Raw genomic sequence first — 24,357 nt, 5'->3', positions numbered from 1 at the left:
AATTCATCTGACTCATTATCTGCTTTCCGGTGGTGCCATTACATGGGTGGGCCACAGCATATTCCAGTCAGTGTCCTGTGTGCGGGCACTTAGATCAATTCTAGTATATTTGCAAATACAAATAATACAATGCCTTGATGAATAGCCCTGTATTTATATATTTTCACGTGGCTGTCAGAGTGTGTTTAAGGTTAATTCCTAGGAGTAGGATTGCGGGGTAGAGGGACGAATGTGCATATGGCTGGCAGCTTTATCGCAGCCAAGTGCCTGCCACCGGGGCTGTATCATGTCACCTTCTTCACTAGCACAGCACGGTTCCAGTCCCTCCACAGCCTCATCTGCTGCATGCAGGGCCAAGCTTTGGAACTTTTATCAGAGTGGTAGGTGAAAAGCAGTGTCATGGAGTCATTTTAATTTGCCACTTGGGGGGGGGTGTTGGGGGGGTTGTTGTGTTGTTGTTGTTGTTGTTGTTGTTGTATCTTTGAGGCAAGTTCTCACTGTGTAATTCAGGCTGGCCATGAGCTCACTTTGTAGCTCAGGATGGCTTCAAACTTGCAGCAGTCCTCCTGCCATACATTTGAAAGCCGTCGTGCATCTTCAGTGAATTCGCTTTCCAATTTTTGTGTCAATTTTTTTTTTTTTTTCAGAACCAGGGATTGACCTCAGGCCCTTGTGCTTGCCAGGGAAGCGCTTATTCCACTGAGCCCTCTCCCGGCCCTGTGTCAAATTTTTGTGCTCATTTTTAAAGTTTCTTATACAGTAGGGACATTACCTGTTTATTCATGATATATTTGGTGGATATTTTCTGTCAGCATGTCATCTGATTTTCACTTTAACCCTCTTATTTCTTGTCATTCAAAAAACTTTGTCAGAATACACACAATCTTTTGTCACCAAGTATGAATATTTATTACAAAGACATAGAAATGTAAACAATATGGAAAAATAAGTCACTAGGTAAATGGCCTGAAAGTAGATATAAGTAACAATCTAAATATTTAAATGTATATATTAGGGCTTGGGATATAGTTCAGAGGCATAAGTACCTGCCTGGCAAATGCAAGGTCCCAAGTTTGGTCCCTGGTACCGCAAAACAAATAAAAGTATGTATAAAAGTATGTATTGTATGAGTTTACTACACATTAGTGGTTCGTCAAATAAGTGGGGAAAGGGACAGTTAAGTTTGATAGACACTTTTAATTCAATGAGAAGAAAGATTTGCACTAATAGTGTTTATAGACAGGATATCATGTCGTATCTTGTTCTATGAATAACTACTATGAAGACAACAATATGCAATGTATTAATTATTGTAACTGTCCTACTGACCTGTTTTGAAACTGTCTCATTGCTATTTGTTTCTCAATAAAATTAGTTGAAAAAAAGTTTGATAGACAGTTAACTTTTTTTTTTTTTTTTTTTTGTGGAACCAGGGATTGAACTCAGGCCCTTGCACTTTCCAGGGAAGCGCTTATTCCACTAAGCCATCTCCCCAGCACCTGACAGTTAACTTTAAAAATAAAATTAGATTTCTAATCTACAAAAACAATTCATTAAGTAAGTTTAATAGTGAATAGTTTACACATGAAACCATCAAAGAACAAAAAGAAATATTGATAATTATGTCAGCGTTTCTCAACTTCAGCACTAATGAAATCTTGGACTGGGAGAGTCTGCCCTGCAGGCTGTTTTGTAGGTTGTGCATAGTTAGCAGTGTCCTGGCCTCTCTCCAGGCAACGCAGGCTGCGGCTCTCCTAGGCATGGCCATCAGATGTCTCCGGACACTGCCAACTGTCTTGGGGGTAGAGTCTCCCCAGGCTCAGGGCTGCACTGGATCATCTCTGTGGAAGCCTGGTGCCAAAGAGTGAAGTCACAAAGGAAAATTCTGAAAATATGGACTCCACTTAATCAAAGAAAGTTTTAAGAAAACTGTGAAATTGAAATTCAAGCAACAAATTGAAAACTATATAGTATAAATAACATTTCCCTTATAGAAAAGGTAGCCAATAAGAAATCACATAAATACCAGTCAGTAGAATATATGAAAGACATTTAGACTAAAACATGGATACCTGTATCCAGGTTGCAAGCTTTCCCTTTCAGGTTAGTAAACATGAAGTCAGCCTATTCAGCATGGGGATGGGAAGACAGATAATTGCATAAAGTGATGGAGGAGGCTTGAATAAGCGTAACGTTGATGAAATGCAGTAGACAATGCGTAATATACCTTCAAAGAAATGCGCACGTTTGTCCATGCAGTTCCTCTTCTGATACTTGTATCCTATGGAAATAATTGAGCAGGCAGGAAGGCCATTGCAGCTCCACTTCCAGTTGTTAAATATTGGAAAAACCTGCCTATCTAGCAATAAAAACTGATCAAAAGAGACTAAGGTACATCCATGTAAATGAACACATTGGATTAGCATTGTGACTATAACTATAAAAGATTATAGTGAGAAACTGAGCTAACAAAATTGTTTATATATTTATATATCTTTTTTTTTTTTTTTTTGGCGGAATTGGGGATTGAACTCAGGCCCTTGCACTTGCCAAGGAAGCACTTATTCCACTGAGTCATCTCCCTAGCCCTGTATTTATGTATCTTTAAGGTTAACAGGTACTATTTCTTTGTATAAAATTTTATAGAAATTATACATCATGTTATTTTCAAGACATTGAATTTCTTTCTTTTATATTTGTATTTTCTAATCTTCCAGTGAACATAGATAGTTTGCATAAGATTTCTTAAATGAGAAAACATTTTAAGGACTAGGAACTCAGTAGGAAAGGGTTTCTCTACCATTTGTGAGGCCGTAGTTTTGATCCTCAGTAAAATAAAACTTTTTTGTTTTTTTTTTGTATTTAGTACAGTCTACAGGGTCTCACTACACAGATCAGATTCAGTAGTGATCCTCCTATTTACAACCTCCCAAGTGCTGGGGTTACAGGCATGCACCACCATGCCCAGTCTCAGTCACAGTCTCAGCATGCCCCGGGGGCAGGGCTGGTACAGCAGGCCTGGGATCAAAACCCTGGCCTGGCCCTTGCATCTGCCTAAGCAGGCGCTTTAATCCACTGAGCTATTTGGTCAGCCCAAACAAAACTGTTTTAATACTTTTTTTCAATTCCAAATTGTATAAAATCAGAAAAATTTTAAAGCAAAAAATTGATAAAAAATTTTACAGTGATATTCATTAAAGTATTGCATCCAAAAAAGACACTGTTAATGTTCCAGTGTAATTTTCTAAATGGTAGACTATTCTGCATGTGTAAGAGAGATAAAAGTATTTTTAGAAGACTAAACCAATATTATCCTGGACAAAACATGGTTGCATTAAATTAACCAAGTACATGTTATAAAAGAAAATGACTATCCAAATTTAACATCTGACAAAAGCACAGCCTTTTCCTGTGTCTTGGTAGAAAGTTGTGTACTGACTCCTGGCTGAGCAGAGGAACGGAGCCTGCAATTTGACATTCCTGGAGTGGGCTGCTGGAAACTAACCTGAACCCTGGCTTTTCACGTTGCAGGTAGCTTCTGGTGAGTGCAATGAAGACACCGAGGTCTACAACATCACCCTGTGTACCGGCGATGAGCTCACCCTGATGGGGCAGGCAGAAATCCTGTACGCCAAGACTTTCAAGGAGAAGTCCCGATTCAACACCATCTTCAAAAAGATCGGGAAACTCAACTCCATCAGCAAGCTGGGAAAAGGCAAGATGCCATGCCTCATTTGCATGAATCACCGGACCAACGAAAGCATCAGCCTCCCGTTCCAGTGCAAGGGCAGGTTCAGCACCCGGAGTCCCCTGGAGCTGCAGATGCAGGAGGGCGAGCACACCATCCGCAACATTGTGGAGAAGACCAGGCTCCCTGTGAACGTGACCGTGCCAAGCCCGCCGCCCAGAAACCCCTACGACCTCCACTTCATCCGAGAGGGACACCGCTACAAGTTTGTGAACATCCAGACCAAGACAGTAGTGGTCTGCTGTGTGCTGCGGAACAACAAGATCCTCCCCATGCACTTCCCTTTGCATTTGACTGTCCCCAAGTTCAGCCTCCCGGAACACCTGGTCAAGGGAGAGGTGTGGCCTGAAACCCTCGTTCATCACTGGCTGGGAATCTGCCAAGAACAGTTTGACATTGATGAGTATTCCCGGGCCGTCCGTGATGTGAAAACGGACTGGAATGAGGACTGCAAAAGCCCCAAGAAGGGCCGGTGCTCTGGCCACAACCATGTGCCCAACTCCCTCAGCTACGCCCGCGATGAGCTCACCCAGTCCTTCCACCGGCTCTCAGTCTGTGTCTATGGCAACAATCTCCATGGTAACAGCGAGGTGAACCTCCATGGATGCAGGGACCTGGGGGGAGAGTGGTCTCCCTTTCCCCATGACATCCTGCCCTATCAGGACTCTGGCGACAGTGGGAGCGACTACCTTTTCCCAGAAGCTGGTGAAGAGTCGGGGGGCGTCCCAGGGAAGTCGGAACTTCCCTATGAGGAGCTGTGGCTGGAGGAAGCCAAGCCCAGCCGCCAGCCCCTCGCACGCTCGCTGAGCGAGAAGAGCAGGTGCGACCCGCTGAGAGGCTCTGTCCGCTCCACATGTGCGCCTTCTCCTCTGCCCATCCCTGGGACCCCGGGAGCCACAATGAAGTCTTCAGAAATCACCCTACCTCCACCTCCAGTGCCTCCCAAATCTGAAGCCGTAAGTCACTTCCGTATTGGAATGGTGTCCCAGCCTGTCTGTCTCTGCTTGTCATCTGCTCATCACTTTTCTTGTAGATACTGTACACACCTCTAATCCTAGCACTCAGGAGGCTGAGGCAGGAGGATCACTGAGAGGTCAAGGCCAACCTGGACTACATAGTGAGTTTGAAGCTAGCCTGAAATACATAGTGACGCCCTGTCTCAAAAAAAAAAAAAGAAAAGAAAAAGAGGGCTGTGGAGATGGCTCAGTAGAGTAAGCGCCTGCCTGACAAGCGCAGAGTCTTGAGCTCAATCCCCAGTACCACAAAAAAAATAAATAAATAAAGGTTGGGGGAGCTGGCCAAATAGCTCAGCAGATTAAAGTGCCTGCAAGCAGGCACAGGGGCCAGGGTTTCTATCCCTGGGCCTGCCATGCCAGCTCCGTCCCCAGGGTGCACTGAGACAGTGATGGAGACTGGGCGTGGTGGCGCGTGCCTGTAATCCCAGCTCTTGGGAGGCTGTAAACAGGAGAATCACTACAAGTCCAATCTAGTAGTGAGACTCAGAACACCCTGTAGACCCTTCCCTAAAATATACCAAAAAAAAAAAAAAAAAAAAACGTATTTTCTTATAGGAAAAAAGTTTCTGACTGGAGATTATCAGAATGAGCAGGCTTTTTTACTTCAGACTGAGGCATAGACTCCTGCTGCTGCCTAGAAAATGGATTACAGGGAAGGGAGCAGGTGCTGGGAAGCCAGGCAAGAGGCAGTTCTGATGGCAGAGGTAGGAGGGCCCCGTGCCTGGGCGGGCAGCAGAGACGGTGAGCTGCCTCCGGCTCCGGTTTGGAAGCAGTGCTCACTGATGTGTGGATGGAGGAGTGACCGGGAGGCCCATGTGTCCAGGGCATTGGGTGCATCTCTGTCCAGATAATGAAAGTGGGAGGGCAGCAGAGGGGTCAGGAGACTTCACTCGTGACTGTCCCGTGTCCCCGGAGAAGCACGGCCGCGCCCCTAAGTAGTGACGCACATGCCAGAACCAGGCGCTGGCAGGCTCTGAACACCTTAACATAACACTGCCAGTGCTTGACGGGGCTTCTATGGAGGTCTAGTGGAAAGCGGTCAGTGCAGGGGCTGGGGGCTGGATCAGTGGTGGGGCGGGTGTTAGCCTCGGGCTTCCATCCAGTACCCAGGAAAGGTCAGTGTGAACTTCTGTCTTCCACGTGCTTTGATTGGCAGCCACGCCGAACCTTTGTAGCTCATTTTGGATCATTAAATTTCACTATATCTGAAGGCAGAAAGCCCTAGAGGCACTAGATGTAATTTTCTTCATGTATTTGACAGTATCACAGTAGTTTTCCTTTTGCTATCTCTACCAAAACCCTTTGTAAAAACTCCTACATGAGTCACAATATATTAGAATGAAAATCAAAGCCCACCTGACCAGAGCCCAGGATAGGGCAGGGTGGTCTCCCAGGTGCCCCTGCCCACTCTTTTCTAACCAGTGGTCTTGGTATGCCTCCCAGGAGCACAGGAGCTGTGCAGAATCTAGTTTCAAGACCTGAACTAGATGCTAGAAAGACAACCACCAATAAGACCTGGATTCTGGGTCCCAGTATCTTTCAGGGAAGGGTTACAGATGAAAAGAGATGATTATAAAAGTTAAAGATGATGGGCAGCCAGAGTCTGTGGCACACACCTGTAATTCCAGCTACACAGGAGCTGGAAGCAGGAAGATTTGAAACAGCAAGAGCAAGTCTCCAAAAAATAAGAGGCTGACAGCATACATTAACAGTTGAGCTCCTACCTAGCAAGCACAGTATGCTAGATTCAATCCCCAATACAAGAAGAGGGAGAGAGATGGAGGGGGAGAAGGAGAGAAAAAGAGGGGGAGGAGAGAGAGAGAGAGAGAGAGAGAGAGAGAGAGAGAGAGAGAGAGAGAGAGAGAACAAAGTAACTTCCAGGTAGCAATGAACACAGAGCCTTTCTAGTGATTATCACATTCTAAATGAGTTTAGAGAATATAGGTGAATTAGAAGTGCACTCCAGGTAAAGCAGAAGCAGAGGTGCAGAGGATGGGGTCACGTGAGCACCATGGGGAAAACCGTGGTCTTCGTACTGGGTCAGCTGCAGGGGCCAGATGGGGTGCGTGCAGGGCAGCAGTGGCTGAGAGGCCAGAGTGGTGCGTGGACAGCTCGGAGTGTCGGCCCAGCTCAGCTGGGCTTGTAGAGCCCTCATTGCTGCACCCCTTTCCCAACAGGATCCACCTCTGGCTTCCTAAAACATCAGGCCTGGGCTTTCTTGTGCTCCTTCCGGGACCTTCCGGGGACCTTCAAGGCGCAAGAGCAGAGATACCTGTATTTGTCAAGGTCATGGAGTATTGCAGGAGTTCATGGTGGAATCGAGGTCCTTATGTTCAGTGTCAGAGTTTCCCCAAAGGTGTTTCTCAACTACAGCTCAAAAATAAATAAATAAATAAGCAGACAGCCTCCCTAGCAAGCACTGCAGGCACCGTGGGCACCATCAGCTCTGGTCTCTACCTGATGTTGCTTGAAGGTGGAAGCCCTGATCTTTTCTGGGAATACGACTACATGAGCTTTTTCTGTTGGATTCTGTTTCTGCCTAGCATGCTGTAGGGCTCACGTTTGGCGACTGACTGATGTAGTTATCCATAGTGTTCACACTGGGGTCACTTCGCAGCCACGCCTAGAGGTTGGAAACCAGCATCACTTATTTTTTTCTGTGGCTGATGAACGATGAGTGAGCACATAAATATTAAGTCTGATCTTGACCTTGGTACTAAAAGAAAAACACTGGAGTTCAACTGGAAACTAAAAGCAAGTCTCATGGGGGGAAAAAAAGATTTTTGGCCTGCAGTCTAAGCTGTAATTTCTTCTGATGTAAGAGAATCTTTTCAGAACATACCCAGTGTTTATAAAGTACTATAAACATAAAGATTTTTTATAAACACCTGAAATCATTTAATTTACTTTTAAAGAAAAGTTTAGGCATTTTAAGTGAAGCCATTTCTCGTTAGTTCTATGACCATGAAATGAATTTTCCAGTTGGGGATGCATGTGGGATTCAGAGAGCGTCATAATTGTTAGATGTGGCTTCGGCTTATAATCTTCCAAGGGGGACTTTAATGGGGCATAAATTAAAGTGCATCTACAGAATTTAATAAAAGTTCCGCCTTGATAGGGTGGAGGGAGTGCTTAGAGAGTTGGGCCAGGTGTCCAGCAGCCAGCCACCAGATAATGCAGGGTGGCCGTGAGCAGTCCAGTGGAGCCAGTGGGACACGATACAGGAAGATGACAGCTCCCAGGAAGCCCTCATGAGCGCATGGTGCTGGCACAGTGGAAGCGGCAAGAGGAGGTGCCTTTCATGGTCGGGCGCAAAGCTGGCCTGTCCTCACACCCAGCCACGTGGAGGCTGGAGGTGCAGCTACTGCCTTGCACTGCACGACAGCCTCCTCCCTTTCTTCTGATTCTTTCATGCTTTGCTTTCAGCACCTCAGTCCTCAGTTGTGTTGCGATTGTGCCCTCTCAAGTGGATGCTGGTGGTGTTTGTTTCTTTCCATGAACGTTAAGAATAAATCCCTCACATGCACAGCCATGTGGCTGTTTCTTGGACACTGTGTCCTTGGGTGTGGCGGGGTGACACTTCCCAGTGTGGGGAGCCTGGGCTATAGGGCCACAGAGCCCTCAACAGCTGCGAGCTGGAGTCAGCTCACTTTGTTCGTATACCTGGCACTTGATGGGATTATCTGTACAGATTGTTTAATACACTTTTTTAAACAAAGTGCTGTCACTCACATCTCTAGGGGATGAGAGTCCCTTCCCTTCCTGACGAGAATGTCCCAGGAAACAGGAGGCAGCTGCTGCATCCAGAGGTAGAAAGGACAAAGCTGTTGTCGGCAGTGGAGCCCAGAGTGTGCAGTGTGCCCAGCTCCTGAGTGTGGCACTGTCACCAGGACAACCTGACAGTCCCTTGTAGGTGGACTATCTTTATTGATCCAGATACATACTCTAAGTACATCCTCCATTCTATAATACCGTGGGCCTCCGAGCACATCTCAGGCTCTGAGTGTTGGCTGATAGGTCTAAAACACTCACCCAGATAACACTCTGCGACTGACAGGCCTCAAGAGCTGTCTCCCCATAGGATAATGTGACCTTAGAGTGCAACTATGGAAACACTTCATATTGCATGAAATTCTATAAATAAAGTGACTCCCAGACTGCTCCGACTTATACAGTGACTTATAAATGATTATGAAAACTATAGGTCACAGCTCTTCTAAAACTACTTGGGCAGTGGCCCCCTGCCTGGGGACCCCAAGCCCTGAGAAGCAGACTCTCCCATCTGTCTTTCACAGTAGGACAAAAGGCCCTCTGCTCTGGCTGGCAGTGTGGCAGTCATCCCTGAGGTTGCTGAAAGGAAAACTAATAGGAGCTCTGGGTGGCGCAGCACTGTCCTGCAACACTGATGACTCTGCTGACCTTCGTGTTGGGCAGGGATGCCCCCCAGCTTATGGGAAACAGGAATGACCTGTGCATGAGTCCGTAGCATGTACTCATCATGATGAGGCTGAAAGTCCATCCCAAATAAAGTCCGTTTAATGAAGCACAGTGTTTTTTAGTGCTTGAGAAAAATAAGACTGACTATATGAGTTTGGTGCCAGATTCCCTGGGCCTAGTCCAGTAGGTGCTTGGAAACGCTGATGCAGCTCTGAGCTGAGGTGCCTGAATCTGCCTCCGACAGGCTGAACAGTTGGCAGGAGAGCGGAAGAGGGTGGCAAGCATCCTGGGAAGCTTCATCCCCTCCCAGAATGGCATCTAAAGAGAGCAGAGGCCTGCGCACTGCCAGGTGATCTTTAGAGATGCATAGCAGCGTAGCCTCACAGAGCCACACCTCAGTTAGGCTCCTCACCCAGCCACTTAGTGGCTTCGTGTCTAAAGCACAATATTTAGCTTCCCTGAGTTGGTTCCTTTGGGGATAATAATTCTTCACTGCATTATTGTATTATACAAAGTACTTGGCACTTTTCCCTGCCACTTGGTAAGTGTTCAAAATAAAGAGTAGCAGTAATTTAATATAGGATAGGTTCCAACTTAGAGCCAGAGAGTAATTTTTAGAGGGTTGTTGGTGGGTTGGGTTTTTTTGTTTTGGTTTTTGGTTTGTTTTTTTTTCCTCCACTCTGCTTCCTTGACTAAGGGATGGAAGGTGGAAGTCACCTTCAGAGTGGCCTTTCGGAGTCAGGAGGCTTTTGGAAGTGGCCAGGCCCCGCTCCACAGGTCAGCAGAGGCCGAGCTGTCCTCACATCCCCACACAAGTCGCACCACATGTGACCCCTTTGTATTTGCTGGATTTCACAAAAATGTAATTCGTTATATATTTTATTTACTTTTTCTTTCAATTGAGCTTTTCTTGGCACATTTTAGATAGACATAATGATCACATTCTTCACAGAACCTGTACATGATATAACTTAATTCTTTTTTTCCAGTTCCCCTACCCTCCCTTCAGCCCCTCTTCTTCTCCCCATTTACAAAAGCACAAAAAAACATGATTTATTTTAAAAATGGAACATTGTTGGGATTGAACTTCTAAAATGATTCATTGATAGGATAGTTGTGATGTCAGGAGGTCAGGCCATGGTGCTGTGGATCTTGCAGCCCCGGATGTGCCCACCCAAGCAAGTTAGGGCTTCACATGATGAGTTAGGCCTTTACAGTAAGAAAGCTCTGTGAAGATGTTTGTTTATAGACTGGGGGAAATGTTTATGGAAATTGATTCTACTCTGAATTTTTATTTTATATTGTCTTTGGCCTTTTCTCCATCAAATATTAATAGTAGAAAAGGCATTACAGGCTGAGCTTGCTTAAATAAATCAGTCTCAATAGGGAAGCAGAAACTGGGATGTAGCTCGGCAGTAGAGCGCTTGCCTAGCGTGTGTGAGCCTCTGGGTTCTGGCCTTAGCATCGCCTACAGTGAAGAGTATGGAAGCGGTTATTCACTTCTCACAAAATAATTGCTCTACAAAGGCATTCACTCAAGAGTCCACTAATTAATGAGGTCTCAGGGCATTTGACATTTAATTAATTTTAATTGCAACTTTGGAGAAGAACTCTCCACTACCTTCCCATTTGTTCATTGAATTCCTACTGTGTCTTAGTAACTTCAAAACTGATTGTCTTGTGTATCGTGTAGGCTGTTTTTATAAATGAAGCCTTCTTAGTCAATGGAAGCACTTATCCTACTGAGCCATCTTCCCTTCCCCAACCTTCTTAGTCAAGACTTTTCTATGTCCATTGGAAATTTCAATGACCAGAATGTTAAGAAAGATAATTGTAGTATTCTGTTGGATAGGTCTTGCTCTAGATTTGTGGTGCTATTTGTATAAATCCCTATTCTAGGAAGGTTATATACTATCATGGGTTATGTTCTTCACTAGAGAAGGCCCCCATTTGGGGCCTCGTGTCATAGCCTCCCTCCTGAGCCCACACTAGCACCCAACACTGGGACAAGTACTTCTTTTCAGAGCCAGCACCAAGGGCCTGCCTCCTCCCTCCCCAGTCTCCCTGGCCTGAGGCTTGAATATTTGAAGCCTCTTCAGAGAAAGGCCTATTTTAAGTCTTTGCTATAAGTGTTTAAAACTGCAAGAAAAGAAAAAGAAACTTATGCATTTAACAATCAGGATTTTGATTATAAACCACACTTGCTCTTATGTAAGTAATTTTCAAATAGTTTCATTTATTGATACTTTTTTATTATAAAACTTTAACTTCTTTCTATCTGCAAATATCCACTGATGGCTATGTGACAGGGTTATGAACTCTGTATAAAAGCCTCTTTATAAATAAGATTTCTTAAGGCTGTAATGATTTTGTTATCTGAGATTGGGAGTGTGGGAAGAAATGTAAAATCCAGGGCAGAGAGCATACCGTGAAGGCAAAGTTACAAAGTTCAAGGAAGAGTGATTACAAAACTGCTTTCTTTGCATTGCCAACAACATCATGAATTTGGCTTTCAGAGAAAAAAAAAAAAATTCATAGTATAAAGGCAAGTCCAATTTTAACTCAAGCTCACCTATAAGATATAAATTTCCTGGGCTGGGGAGATAGCTCGGCCGTCTAAGCACCTGCCTGGCAAGTGCATGGACCCAGGTACTGCATGCTGTGCCTTCCCCTCCCTGGGCCCGCCTAGCCAGCCACCGAGACAGGGCGTGGTGACACACACCTGTAATCCCAGCACTGAAACAGGAGGATTGCTACGAGTCTGAGCTGCATAGTGAGACCCTGTATCATATACATAAATAAAAGATTTTTTTTAATATTTTTAAAAAGATATAAATTTCCTGAATCATTATCAATAAGGAAACAGAATGATCCAGACCCACCTAAGTATGCCCAAATCTTTTCAGTGACTCCTCATAGTGCCAAGCAGTGTGGTCTTTGAGGCAGGGGATACTACATGACCAGGTGTGTGCAGCAGACTTGATTTAGACTAAACTGTGAAGCAGTATGTAGCCCGTTAGCAGGTACCTCCAGGTGCAGCGTCTTCTATGTGAGAGCTGAACAGGATGGCCAGGAAATCGATTGCTCTTCCCCAAAGGATATCTGAAGACTGTGGGCAAAGAGTGTGTCACAGTGAATTGTTCTGTTTACTCTTCGTAAGCTGTGTCATTGATCAGTTACTGATGGCATGAAATTGTTGTTTCTTCCCTATAAGAGAAGAAAGGTGGGACTGGGGAGATGGCTCAGTTGAATAAGCACTTGCCTGGCAAGCCCAAGGACCTGAGTTCAATCCCCAGTTCTGAAAAAAAAAAAGAGAAGAAAGGAGTTTCTGAATACCAGAAATACAAGCTTCCTAAGAAACATTATCACACTCCCAAAAACTCACTTATACATACTATGCCATTTCACAAACCCTTGGTGGGTTTCATTTCTCATATTCTTTTAATTTCTGGAAATGTCAAAGATGTGTGACACGTCGGTTTGTAGACAAAATGTATAAATATTCCAGTTACAGGTGTTGGAATTTTTGTCCTGCAAACATCCACATTTCCTAACCTGTCTCCCGGTCATGCAGTGATGTGTTGGTGTCATTAACAGTTTCTTCCTGGATGTGTTGGCACACACCTGTAATGCCAGCTGCTTGGGAGGCTGAGGCAGAACGATTGAAAGTTGAAGGCCAGCTCGAATAACTTAGCAAGACCTTGTCGAATGAATGAATGAACGAACTAACGAATGAATGAGTGAGCAAATGAGTGAATGAGGGGGCGGGCTGCAGGTGGAGCTCAACAGAGTGCTTATTTAGTATTTGTGAGACCCTGGGTTCAGTCCCCATTAGTGACAAAAGAAAAACCCTTGCATTAATTTTAACATGTGGCTATGTATTGAAAAATACCTTTTCCATTTTTCCTGGATTATTGGTCCTTTACCCTTTGCCCCGATCCCTCCTAACTAAACAGACCTGTTGGGAGAAGAAAGGGCCAGGGAAATAAATGCCTGCACTGAGGCAGGAAATCCAGTTATGCTTGCTACACAGTCTTCTGAATGTGCCATTCCACACTGTGTTGATATTAACCAAGAATTTGGAGTTGGGTTTGACCTCTTGCCTGTCCACGCTTGAGCTCTCCACAGTTGTCAGTTCTCTTGGGTCCACTGCCTCTTCTCCTAGCTGTTGGATGAAAAGCTGCTGTGATTATTTTTCTAGCTTTCTGCGGCCAGTGACAGCATGACAGAGGTGGAGCTCGAGGGGATAGTGGGTGTTCTCCCACCTGTGCTCTTAAGTGAAGTTGAGCACAGGGTCCCAGGAATATATGCGACTTCACACCCAGGTTATGCACATGCGTGTACACACCCAGGCACATTTTTCAAGCTTATTCCAAATTTTAAAATACTTTTTTTAGTAAGCAAGCTTCTTCCAATTCAATATCATTGATAACCGCTGCTTCCATCCCTTCCTTTCTAACCAATTCCAGAAAAGCACAATCTTCCTTACTGAGTGGTCTTGCCTCCCGTTGTTCCTTTAGCTCTGGAAGCTTCCATCCACTCCGCACGTGGGCCTCAAGGCTTATTCGCTTAGCCTCCCAGTGACCTGCTGCTACCTGTCACCTACAGAGAACACCTTGCAGCCCTTTTCACAGCTGGCTGACACAGCTCCATCTCTCGTGCTGCAGGCCTCCCTCCTGTGGCCCCCTTCACTCCCTTTGGCACTGGCCCTGCTCTGTGAGGGTTCTGCTGTGCTTTTTTCTTCCTCTGCTCTCCCTGCAGGTCACTGTCTGTGCTTCACCTCGGGATCTCAGTGCTGCCATCACTTTGGCTTCTGCCTACGTGCACAAAGCCAAGCTCAAACAGTAGTTGTAAAACTGAACTCCTTAGTTTCCCCCAACCCTTGTGCTGAGTTTCTATTTGCCAAATGCTGTCTGCATTTGTCACATCATCCAAGCTTGCAGACCCAAGCGTCTCTCTGTTTGTTCATGTCCTTGCTACCTTCTGCACAACCCTTCTTTGTCAAGAGTCTCAGCCAAGTTTCTTGCGAATGTACTCCTCCCCTGCTTCCTTGAGTGAACTCGCAGGACTCCCATAAACTCTTTCACACTCTTTTGTTAGTGCATTCAATGGTTTTATCTTAATTACATTTGTCTCCCTCCTTCATAACTAATTCCATGAGTGACTCATTTTGGTACATTAAACACATGCTCAATGGGCATACAGTAGGCATTCAACATATATTTGAACAATAAGTTGCAAAATTAAGCTAATGTAGTGTGTAGGAAGAGAGGGTGTGATGGTTGGGTTCTTCAGACTCCTGGGGACAGGGAGAGAAGATGGTGGCTCTGACCTGAGCTCTTAGCTCTGACTGAGACGCCTTCTAGTGTTTACTTCAAACCTCCACTCTTAATGTGTTAAGCAGCATGTGCTGAGTATGCGCCCTAGGAATATGCCTCATAGAGTCTTGATGGACAGAACTTAGTGTTTCTACATTTGGGCAACTTAACTTTATGTTTAGCTCTAGGTTAACATTCTGTTATGCGACTACCAAGGAGAGCACTATCAACACCAGGGTAGTGGTGTCGTACATTGGACAAGAACATTGATATTTTAGAAAAGGAAGACTTGGGGCTGGAGAGATGGCTCAGTGGTCTAAAGCACCTACTTGGAACAAGCTTGGCAAAGCACAGGGACCGCAGTTCAATCCTCCAGAACCACGTGCCAGCCAGCCCTGCCCCCTGGTGGGCTGAGCTGGCCACACACACGATAAATAAATGTAAAAAAAAAATAAATTTTAAAAAAAAGAAGGCTTCTATGAATAAGCAAGGGTGAGGCATAACAGCTTGAGAGAAAAACTTCAGACCAGGGAACGGCTCAGGAAGTGAGGTTCTGAGTACAAGGGCAAGTTAGCCCTCCATGCTGTCACCCAGATCTGTCTTGTGCTCCTTGACCCAGTCTTAGACAGGACTGTGGCACCAGGACCTTCACAGTGAACACCCAGACTACTCATAGACATTTGCAGACGGGCAAAGGTCACCCCAATCTCATGGAGGGCAACACCCACCTCAACCCAGAACGCCAGCCCCGTGTTCGGCCCTAGTGTTCAAAGGTTATTCCTGAAGATGCAGGCCCTTCTCCCTCCAGGTGTTACCAGTTGAAGTTCTAGTCCACCAGGCACAAAACAAGCCACTAAATCATCATTTGGACATAGCAGTTATCCTCTGAAATGCTGACAGTTAAAGTCACATTCCTAGCTGAAGAGTGTAGGTACCATCATGGTCACTCTACTACTGTGCCAGACCTTGGAGGTGGGGATGGAGTTAGTGGAGACCCATGGGCCAGTCAGCTGGCCCTTTTTTGTTCCCAACATTGTCTATGAACATAGGTGTCACAGAAATGAACCCTCAGTCCAGAGCATTTGTCAACTTTAAGAGGTATTATATGGTATATGTTTAAAAAATCTTTATGTTATACTTTTTGGAGAAAGAAATAAATCAATCTGTTAACTTCTGTCTGACATTCTGCATGACGTACTTGTGCCCAAGGTGTAGATCCCAACACTGCCATTCTCAGAACAGTGCTAAGTCCCTGCCGAGCTAGCCCCTCGGCCGATTACACGTACCTGGGGAGTAAGTAAGGCAGCAGCACTTCAGGAGCTCAGAGCAGCATCGTCCTGGTGGCTGCAGTGCGGGTCCCCGACAGCATGCCACACTGAGGCCGGGCAGAGGGACTGGGTCCTCCCGTGGGGGAGGCTTAGGAGCTAAAGCAGAGAAAGAGGCAGGAAAGCATGTGGGATGTTGAGATGACCCTGAACATGCCACTCAGGGCTGATGTTCTTTTCGGGAGCAGGGCAAGAAACAGCTAGAGGATGGGCGAGAGCCAGATGTGGAGGGAGGGCCTTGGTGGATGGCGGATGAGGCTGGCCTGGCCCAGCAGTCGCAGGGGCCACAGAGACAGAAAGCAACGTGCTGAAAGCCACATGCCGAGGCTTTTAGGAGGAATGTGCTGAAAACATTGCACATAAAGTGAAATTGAATATGAGAGAAAACTGGAAATAAGGTGATTGGTCATTCAGCCTTGTAAATTGCCTTTATTATCAGATAGAATTCACTTACAGGAGAGCTACTTTCCTCCTGGATGTAAACGTCCTGTGTTGAACCAAATCAAGAAGCAAAGAAAAATAGAATTATTTCTGTTCTAAGGGTGTCAGAGACAGGAAGTGAAATGGTACAATAAACCTTTGCTGTTTATAACTTCTGAGTCACAAAATGTGTATGTCCCACCGAGACATATAATTCTACCCATAAAGTGGTGAGAAATATGACTTCATTGGCCCAACCACTTCTGCCCCAGCAGGTTCAGAGTTCCAGCGCCGTGTATGCCTGCAGCCTGTCTGCCCCCGCTCGCCCCTGAAAACCACCCTTCCCACCTCTTGGAAAAACACAAGCCACTTATTTGATGCCTCCGCCAGAATAACCCCTCATATTCTTGTCATAGATGGCATCCTTTTAAAGTTATATATTTTTAAGTATTATTTTTCCAAAGTGAATTTCAAGTAAACCTGCTTGTTTCACTTTGAATTCATAATTACACCCAAACTCCTTTCAGGAGTCATGTGGTCACCCCAAAACTGCCTGTGTCTGAAGTTCTGTTTGCAAGTTGAACCATGAACACCCCAATTTGACATACCTGTCTCCTCACCATGCCCTGCCATCCCCTGCCCATGGTGGGAAGCCAGCAGGAAGCCCTCTGAGACCACCCAGCTATCCAGGCAGTGGCAGAGCAGCTCCAAATGGCATTCCATGCCTGGGATTGGCAAGAAGAATGGGCAGGGAGGGCTTCCTTCTTCCCTTCCGTCAACTGCAAGTGTCTTCTTCTCTACGTTGTAAGATTCACATCAGTCAATCATTGCAAACTAGATGCATGTGATGGTTGATATTACAGCACATTACAGTTGACATCTCAGGTAAACAGCCTCTAAGGAGGCGCCATATTTAATGACTAATTCCAAACTTTAGAAAATCCTGTTAGCTCAGCATTGACCATGTTTCCCTTAGCACCCCTCTAGCCCGACACTGAGAAGTGATTATTTACTTTTTAAATTAAAACATTAGATGGCTCAGAGGAATAAGCGCTTCTCTGGCAAGCGCGAAGGCCTGAGTTCAATCCCCGGTTCTGCCACAAAAAATAAAAAATAAAAAAATAAGCATCTAAAAAATTAACTGAGGGGCCGGGGAGATGGCTCAGGTAGAATAAGTGCTTGCCTGGCAAGCGCAAGGGCTTGAGTTCATTCCCTGGTTCTGGGGAACAAAACAAAACAACAACAACAAAAAAAAAAAAGTGCCAGATACAAAATTAACTGAGTCCTTCTTATATTTTCTGGTTTGCGGTTACTGTAAGCATTACTCAACCAAACACTTCTGTCATAAAGTTATGCCCATCCCCCTAGATTCTGTGATAGTCCCTGGGGAAGAAAGGAAACAGCTGTTGTATGGGTCTCTAACCCGGACAGAAGGAGGGTGACAAGATGCTCCCAGACAGCTGAGAGGTGAGGTGACCCCGCTGGACTCATGAGTGTTCCTGTTGGTTCTCACCAGCTAGCAGCACCCCAAACAGTGCCCAAGCCCAAAAGCCATCTCTCCTCATCTAAATCGCTTGCCTTCCAGAGTTTTCCCTGCAGTTAGTTACTGGGAAAGAAATCTACTGCTCCGAATATTCTGTTTTATCTTAAAGAGCTTCTGTGGGAGAAAAGCCCTCAGTAACAGTGAGCGGGCCTGAGCAAAGGAGCTGTGCTCCCAGGTTGAAGGAAAGCAGGAGATACCACTTTAAATAGTTTCCGCCTCACTTAGCGACCATGGTCATGGGACTTCCCCCTCACGGCTAGTTTTCTTTGGCCGTGAATGGGGCCTGGGACCCCAGCTGGAGGCTGAGTGCAGTCACTGTAGGAGGTGGAAGGTGGGTATAACCACAGGAGACCATTTACTGCATCTTCAGCAACCTCAGTGCCGAAGCTGGTGGGAGCGCACTGCCCACTTGGCCCTGCGGCCCCACAGTGGCTTGAACAGAAAGGGGCTGAAGGCAAAGGTGAAAGAAAGTCTAGTAGGAAGGTGGCCCCACAGCAGGCGGGGTCAGTCAAAGCCCAGCACTTTTAAGTCAGGATTGGCTGGTTTTTACCTCTGCAGGTGAGGGTAGCCTAGGAGAACCAGGTGTAAACTGCCCCCTGCCGTCTGACACGGGGAAGTACATGCCAACTGCCCGCTGCTTGGGTTGTAAGAGTTGTGTTTGCAAAGACTTGCAGGGGCTGGAAAGCAAGCTTGGGTGAGCACAGGCAGACTTGCCGGGTCACTGAGACCCTCTCCAACCTGAGAGTGGGCGAGGCAGAGGCAGCTCTTAGCAGAAGCCCCACATTTCAGGATTGGAACGCTGCCTCTCTGCTTCCTCCCCGACTGCCCTGTTGCTCAGAGTGCGGTCCCTGGTCCACAGCATTTGTTAACCATGGATTGTGAGCCACACTGGCTCTCAGGCCCTGCCCTGGGCACCTGTGTTTTAAGCAGACCCCCAGGTGACTTGTGTGAACAGTATGTCGGAGAAGCCCGGAACAGAACCTCGCAGAAACTCTGAGCCTGGGGAGAGGCTACCTTGCCCAATTTGAGCCAAACTGAGCCCCATTAGAGCAGCGAATACACAAAACTCACAGGAGAATATACTCCTCTGTTGCATCCTGCCTGCTGTGTGTCCGTAACACCTTTGCGCTGTCACCTTGCACCACTTCTAACCAGAGCCGCTGTGACTTGCCACACTGCACATGGTTATGGTTCCAAGAGGCTGACATTTGCCAAGCAGTTTCTTTCAACATCAGTCTGTTCCCAGCACCTGTGTGACAGGTGCCTGCCCGGATCCCAGCAGCCCCTGCACTTACCATCTCGCGCACTTGCTCCTGTCTTCTCTCCCCTGCGCCCACACCCCTGCTGCTAGTCTTCAACAGTAGCCCCTCGGCCCTGCAGGATGGAGCTGGGCACCGGGGGCCTTGTCCGTCTGCTGCTAACCTGGAGTGTTCTTTTCTGCGCTAGGTCAGGGAAGAATGCCGACTCCTGAACGCCCCACCTGTTCCACCCCGAAGCGCAAAGCCTTTGTCCACCAGCCCCTCCATCCCTCCTCGCACGGTCAAGCCAGCGCGGCCACAGACTCGCTCTCCCAGCCCCACCTTGTCCTACTATTCTTCAGGGCTGCACAGCATGTAAGTCTCACTACCAGGGCTCTCCACCACCTCATCTTCTCACCGGCCAATTCCCGGCCCCTTGGGGACATCACCTAGGCAGGGTGGCGGGAGAGGGAATGGCCTTTATCTTTTAAAAGTATTTTTTCTGTGAGAGTATGATAGAGGTCCTGTTGATTTTGACCTGATGGAAAAGCCAAAGTCTTGTGGGGGAAAGATATCTTGGGGGTCAATGAGAAACTCAGCGACCCTGGCCCATTGTCCTCACAAGCCAGCATCTAGTTCTTTCCACTCTGATTTTGGCGTAAGCAGACAGCACCTTCCACCAGAACCTTGTGAGAAAGGGTCCCCTGGCCACTCTGCTCTGCATTTCCGCCCTGTCAGGAGCCCATCTTGGCCTTCGCTGTCATGCAGGCAGCCATCTTGTCTGGAGCCTTCCCTCCTGGGTGCCGTGAGTTCACTGCCTCTGCGTTGGGGCCCATTCCACTGTTGGCAAGTGCCAGCCTTTGTTTGTAAAGAAATCTTTTCTATCATCAAGTTAGGATCTATCTCTGTTTAACTTTCATCCATGTCCAGAGAATCAAAACAGATCCACCACACTTCTCTTGTCAGCCCTTGAAACCGTGCACTTACAGCAGCGTAAGCCGTGTCTTCTCCTGAGCAGCATCATTTGCGCGGCTGTTGTGCAGATGTTGCCATCTGCTCCTTCCCAGCCTGGTCACCCACCTCTGAGCGCCCTGTGGTGTCATTGTCACTCTTAACAGTACAGCGGAATGCACCACGCCGTGTGTGCTCCTCAAATCGAAAGTCACTGTCTTTGCAGGATTTTTTAAAATTCTCTGACCATCAGACGTCTTATACGAACGTAGCTTAGCTGTACAGATACAAAGGCAAAGGATCGCGTCTTATCAAAAGCATTGCTTGGAGCCTCAGGCTTCGGGGTGGAAACAGAGCCACAGGGGTGGCATGGTCGTCGTGTCGCTGTCCTGCTTGGTTGCCAGGCGTGTGGTACTTGTGGCACCTCAGTGTTGGCATCTGTTGGTACAAAGCCCGAACCATGGTTTGAGAATTTTTCTCATCATAAAAATCCAGACACTTACTAACAATGATTTCCTTATTAGCTTAAAAGAAGTTTTTCTGTCTCCATGGTAGCATTTTAAATCATTATGTACCATCTCAGTAATTACAGTGTATTTTACTAACGAGTCCTTATTTTAAAATGATGTTAGCAGGTACTTCATTGAAGTTATGATAAATGCATTTTTCCTAGCTGCTTAGAATTGTGGGTAATAAGAGGGTAGGGAACTTGGCTTGGAGTCTTCCCCTGCTAATTTCTCTCTTCTGTGTGTTTGCTTTTTAAGCAGCGTTACTAAAAGTGACACGAGCCCTTCCGAAAGCGCTCCCGTTTCCTGCTATCCGTGTAACCGAGTGAAAACCGACTCCGCGGAGCTCAAGTCCCCGATCGGAAGTCCCTCTGCGGAAGCGCTGTCCTCCCGGCTCTCGTGGCCTAACCATTATTCAGGCGCATCGGAGAGCCAGACCCGGAACGACTTCCTGCTGGAGCCGAGCAGGAGTTACAGTTACCCCCGACAAAAGACCCCCTGCACACCAAAGAGAAACTGCCCGGCTCCTCTGGACTTCGACGGCCCCGAGCCGCCCGGCGGCGCCCCCAGCGCAGCCCCTGCAGAAGGTAGCGGCGGCGCCGTGGGTTGCCCCAAGTCAGCGAGCTACTCGCTGGAGAGCACCGAGGAGAGCACCCTGGGCGCGGGCGCCAGCAGGCAGAGCGCATCCTGCCCTGCCCTACCCCCCCGGGCCCCAAAGCCAGTGGAGCAGAAGACGGCTGTGGAAACGTCGCCTCTGCCTCTGAAAATTGATGGTGCTGAGGAGGACCCCAAGTCGGGGTCGCCGGACCTCTCCGAGGACCAGTACTTTGTTAAAAAGGGCACGCAGGACATCTTCTCCATCTCCTACCCTTTCTCCTCCCCGCTCCACCTCCAGCTAGCCCCCCGGTCCTGTGGCGATGGCTCCCCGTGGCAGCCACCCGCTGACCTGTCAGGACTCTCCATAGAGGAAGTGTCCAAATCACTACGGTTCATTGGTTTGTCTGAAGACGTCATATCCTTCTTTGTCACTGAAAAGATTGATGGGAATTTGCTCGTTCAGCTAACAGAAGAAATCCTGTCAGAGGATTTCAAATTAAGCAAACTTCAGGTGAAGAAAATAATGCAATTCATTAATGGCTGGAGGCCCAAAATATAGCCAAATCACCCCGGCTAGCATGAAATAGAACTGGTAGATGTGTGTGCTAGAAGGGGTGGGCTGGGACACAATCTCATGTTTTTGCACTAGAACCTTCTCTGTAAATAGGGATAAGAGAAACTCTTACTATGCAGATTACATTTTTGAATGGTGGACAGGCTATTTTGTACATCAATAAAGATGCTGTACAGAACACGTAGAGGTGTGCCTTGTACGTCACTCAACCCTCAGCAGCTGCTAAGGACTGAAACAGGCATATGCAGAGGAGTCATCTTACCCCACTAGGTTTATCTGAGAAGGTGTGATATTTATTACAAAATAGCCAAAGCCAAAAAACATCAGAATCTTTAAAAAAGAAAAAAAAATTTTTTTTCAGCAATTCCCTTCTGTGGGAAGAGTTCATGTTAGACAATTAACTGTGTTCTGTGCTCTGTTGTTTGGACTGCTTAGTGCTAATTGTTCTACTTTTGTGCCTGAAAACGTTAGTGATATGAAATGACACTTTAATGTTATGTGCTTGGTGGGGATCTTTTTATTAACAGGCGTCTTTCTAGTCATGTTGATAAAGGTTATATGATTTCCTTTGAAGTAATACAATTCATGACCACAATAATTGATCTAACTGCTGCTAAATTTTATTGAGCAGAGAAAAAAAGAAATAAACATATAGGGGTGTACATGTGTATATATCTATATATGTATATATATGTACACAATACACGCTTGTGTATTATGTTTTAAGTATAATTTTGAGTCGGATATTTTAGATAGTCTCTGTTCACTTTTAAGCATCCATTGAGGTTTTGGGACCGTAAAGTAAACTGATTCTCTAAGGAACAATGGACAGAATGATTCCAGGGGTTCTCGGAAACCCGAACTTGGAAGCTCAGCCTTATTCGGCTTCAGAAAACTTGGAAGGGACCAGTAATGGATCTGAATTGAAGAAATACCTGTGGTCTTAAGCCCATGGTAGGGTTGACTTGTGTGTATCCATGCCAACAGCTGAGGAAATCTGTCTGTGGTGAATGATAGCTCTCAGCTTCGAGGGTCTTTTCCTGTGGCATCTACTCCTGAGGAGCACGCCTCAGGGCGTGTGAGGTGTTTCCAGCGTGCATCTTGCTTTAAGAGAACTTAGAAGTCAGACACACCGTCCTTCTCTTGGTGTAAGTGCTCTATCAGTTGGGTAATTCTGAAGATTTCAATAAGAGTACATGTGAATTTCCTAAGCTTTACCCTCCTGTCTTATAAGGAAAATGCAACGCTGCTTATATTGTGAAAAATTCCAAGAGGATAGTGTGAGAAGTTTTGCAAAATGTGGTTAAATCCTCCAAATGTAATAGCATCATTCTCATTCTTGACTTCTTGAAGTATAAACCTTAGAAAAGTGTTAGTTCTCAGAACAAGTCATCCTCCAACCAGCACCTGGGCCTGTCCCCAGATTAAATATGTGGCCTGCGACCAAGGTACACACTGTGGCCTCCTGGGTGGAGTAGATCAGCCACAGGGTGTCAGCATGACTTATATAGGATTGTGTCATTCTACAATCTCCTCTTTCTACTCACTAAACAAATTTAAAGACAAGACCCACCTGACTGGGTTGGTAGCTCTGTGAAGTAAGTCTTCAACTCTTGGCAGTAAAAAGCTGTTTTTAACCCATGTCATGGATTAGAGTTAAATTGATACCTGTTATAATTTTCCATTTTAGATCTTTTTAAGAAAACAAAAAGGGTTTTTGTTGTTGTTGTTGTTGTTGTTCCTAACATACATCCCATAACATAAATACTAGTACACAAGGTGAAAAGAATACCCCGTCAAATTGTCACCCAGAGGCTTCTTCCGAAGAACCTGACAGAGCCATGAAGTAGTGTCCGGCACTGCCTGCCTACACCCCACACCCATGAAACTCCCAGGAGAGAGGCTAACACCTCAGCCAGCAAGTTATCCCTCAGAACTTCTCTTTGAATAAAAACAGGTGAAAAACTGCACATTTTCCATGACAAACCTGGCTCCATCAGTCCTGAAGCGCCTAGCACGTGGATGTAGTTTGCAACTCAGAAGAGAGGAACCAGACTGGCCTGGGTTTCCTGGGTAGGTCGCTCCACATATGCACTGACTCCTTGTATCTTTTGTTCTTTTGAATAAATCTTACACAAAAGAGGGTTATTTTCTTTTTGTTGGTGTGTTTGCATTGGTCTCGGCCTGTTCATGCCACGCTTATACTGACTGGTGCCCTGGAGAGCCCTGAAGGGTGGACTGGCCTTGGCTCATGTTTGCCTGTGTGTTCACTGAGCACCTTTTGTCACCAGTGCTTGTCTTGACCGGACTTGACCCCTGCCTTCTCAGGACTCACATTGTTTATGTTTAAATTCACAGTTGCTGACACCAGCTCTACACACAGACAGTGAAGTAGGGCCTGTCTTCAGGTGTCCACAGACAGAAGCAGTGGCAGCTCCCAGGAGGGTGTAAGATAAACACTCACTTTCAAGATGCTTAGAAGCCAGCATAGGGTGGAGGCAGAAAGTGTCCTTGCACTGTTCTCTAGTATTTTACTGACTTGGAAAAAACATTGTAGTATCTTCTGGAAGTTCTAACATGCCACAAATAATGATAATCGCCATTGTCCAGCGGAGCACCTGCCTCTGGAGGGCGTGTCTAGTCAGGCACTGTAGCCAGAGTGAATTGTGACAAGAAGTGTAGAG

At 46.3% G+C, this 24,357-nt stretch overlaps 1 protein-coding gene across 2 annotated transcripts in view; it reads left to right on the top strand.

The window, feature by feature from the left end:
- The window catches only part of Garem1 (GRB2 associated regulator of MAPK1 subtype 1), a 207,027-nt gene extending 185,014 nt beyond the window's left edge, over positions 1–22,013 (top strand). The window contains exons 4-6 of one of the 2 annotated variants that reach the window (XM_004623562.2): positions 3,532–4,704; positions 19,254–19,420; positions 20,761–22,013. In XM_004623562.2, the coding sequence (XP_004623619.1) occupies positions 3,532–4,704; positions 19,254–19,420; positions 20,761–21,658 (2,238 nt within the window). In that variant the 3' untranslated portion in view covers positions 21,659–22,013. The remainder of the gene's footprint in view (positions 1–3,531; positions 4,705–19,253; positions 19,421–20,760) is intronic. The other variant, XM_004623563.2, reaches the window with a different exon arrangement.
- The last annotated feature ends 2,344 nt before the right edge of the window (positions 22,014–24,357 follow it).

Source organism: Octodon degus, unplaced genomic scaffold (assembly GCF_000260255.1).
Source record: "Octodon degus isolate 3935 unplaced genomic scaffold, OctDeg1.0 scaffold00003, whole genome shotgun sequence".
In the NCBI taxonomy this organism is placed as follows: domain Eukaryota; kingdom Metazoa; phylum Chordata; class Mammalia; order Rodentia; family Octodontidae; genus Octodon; species Octodon degus.
Note: the sequence above shows the minus strand (reverse complement) of the source record. Positions and strands in the feature narration are given on the sequence as shown.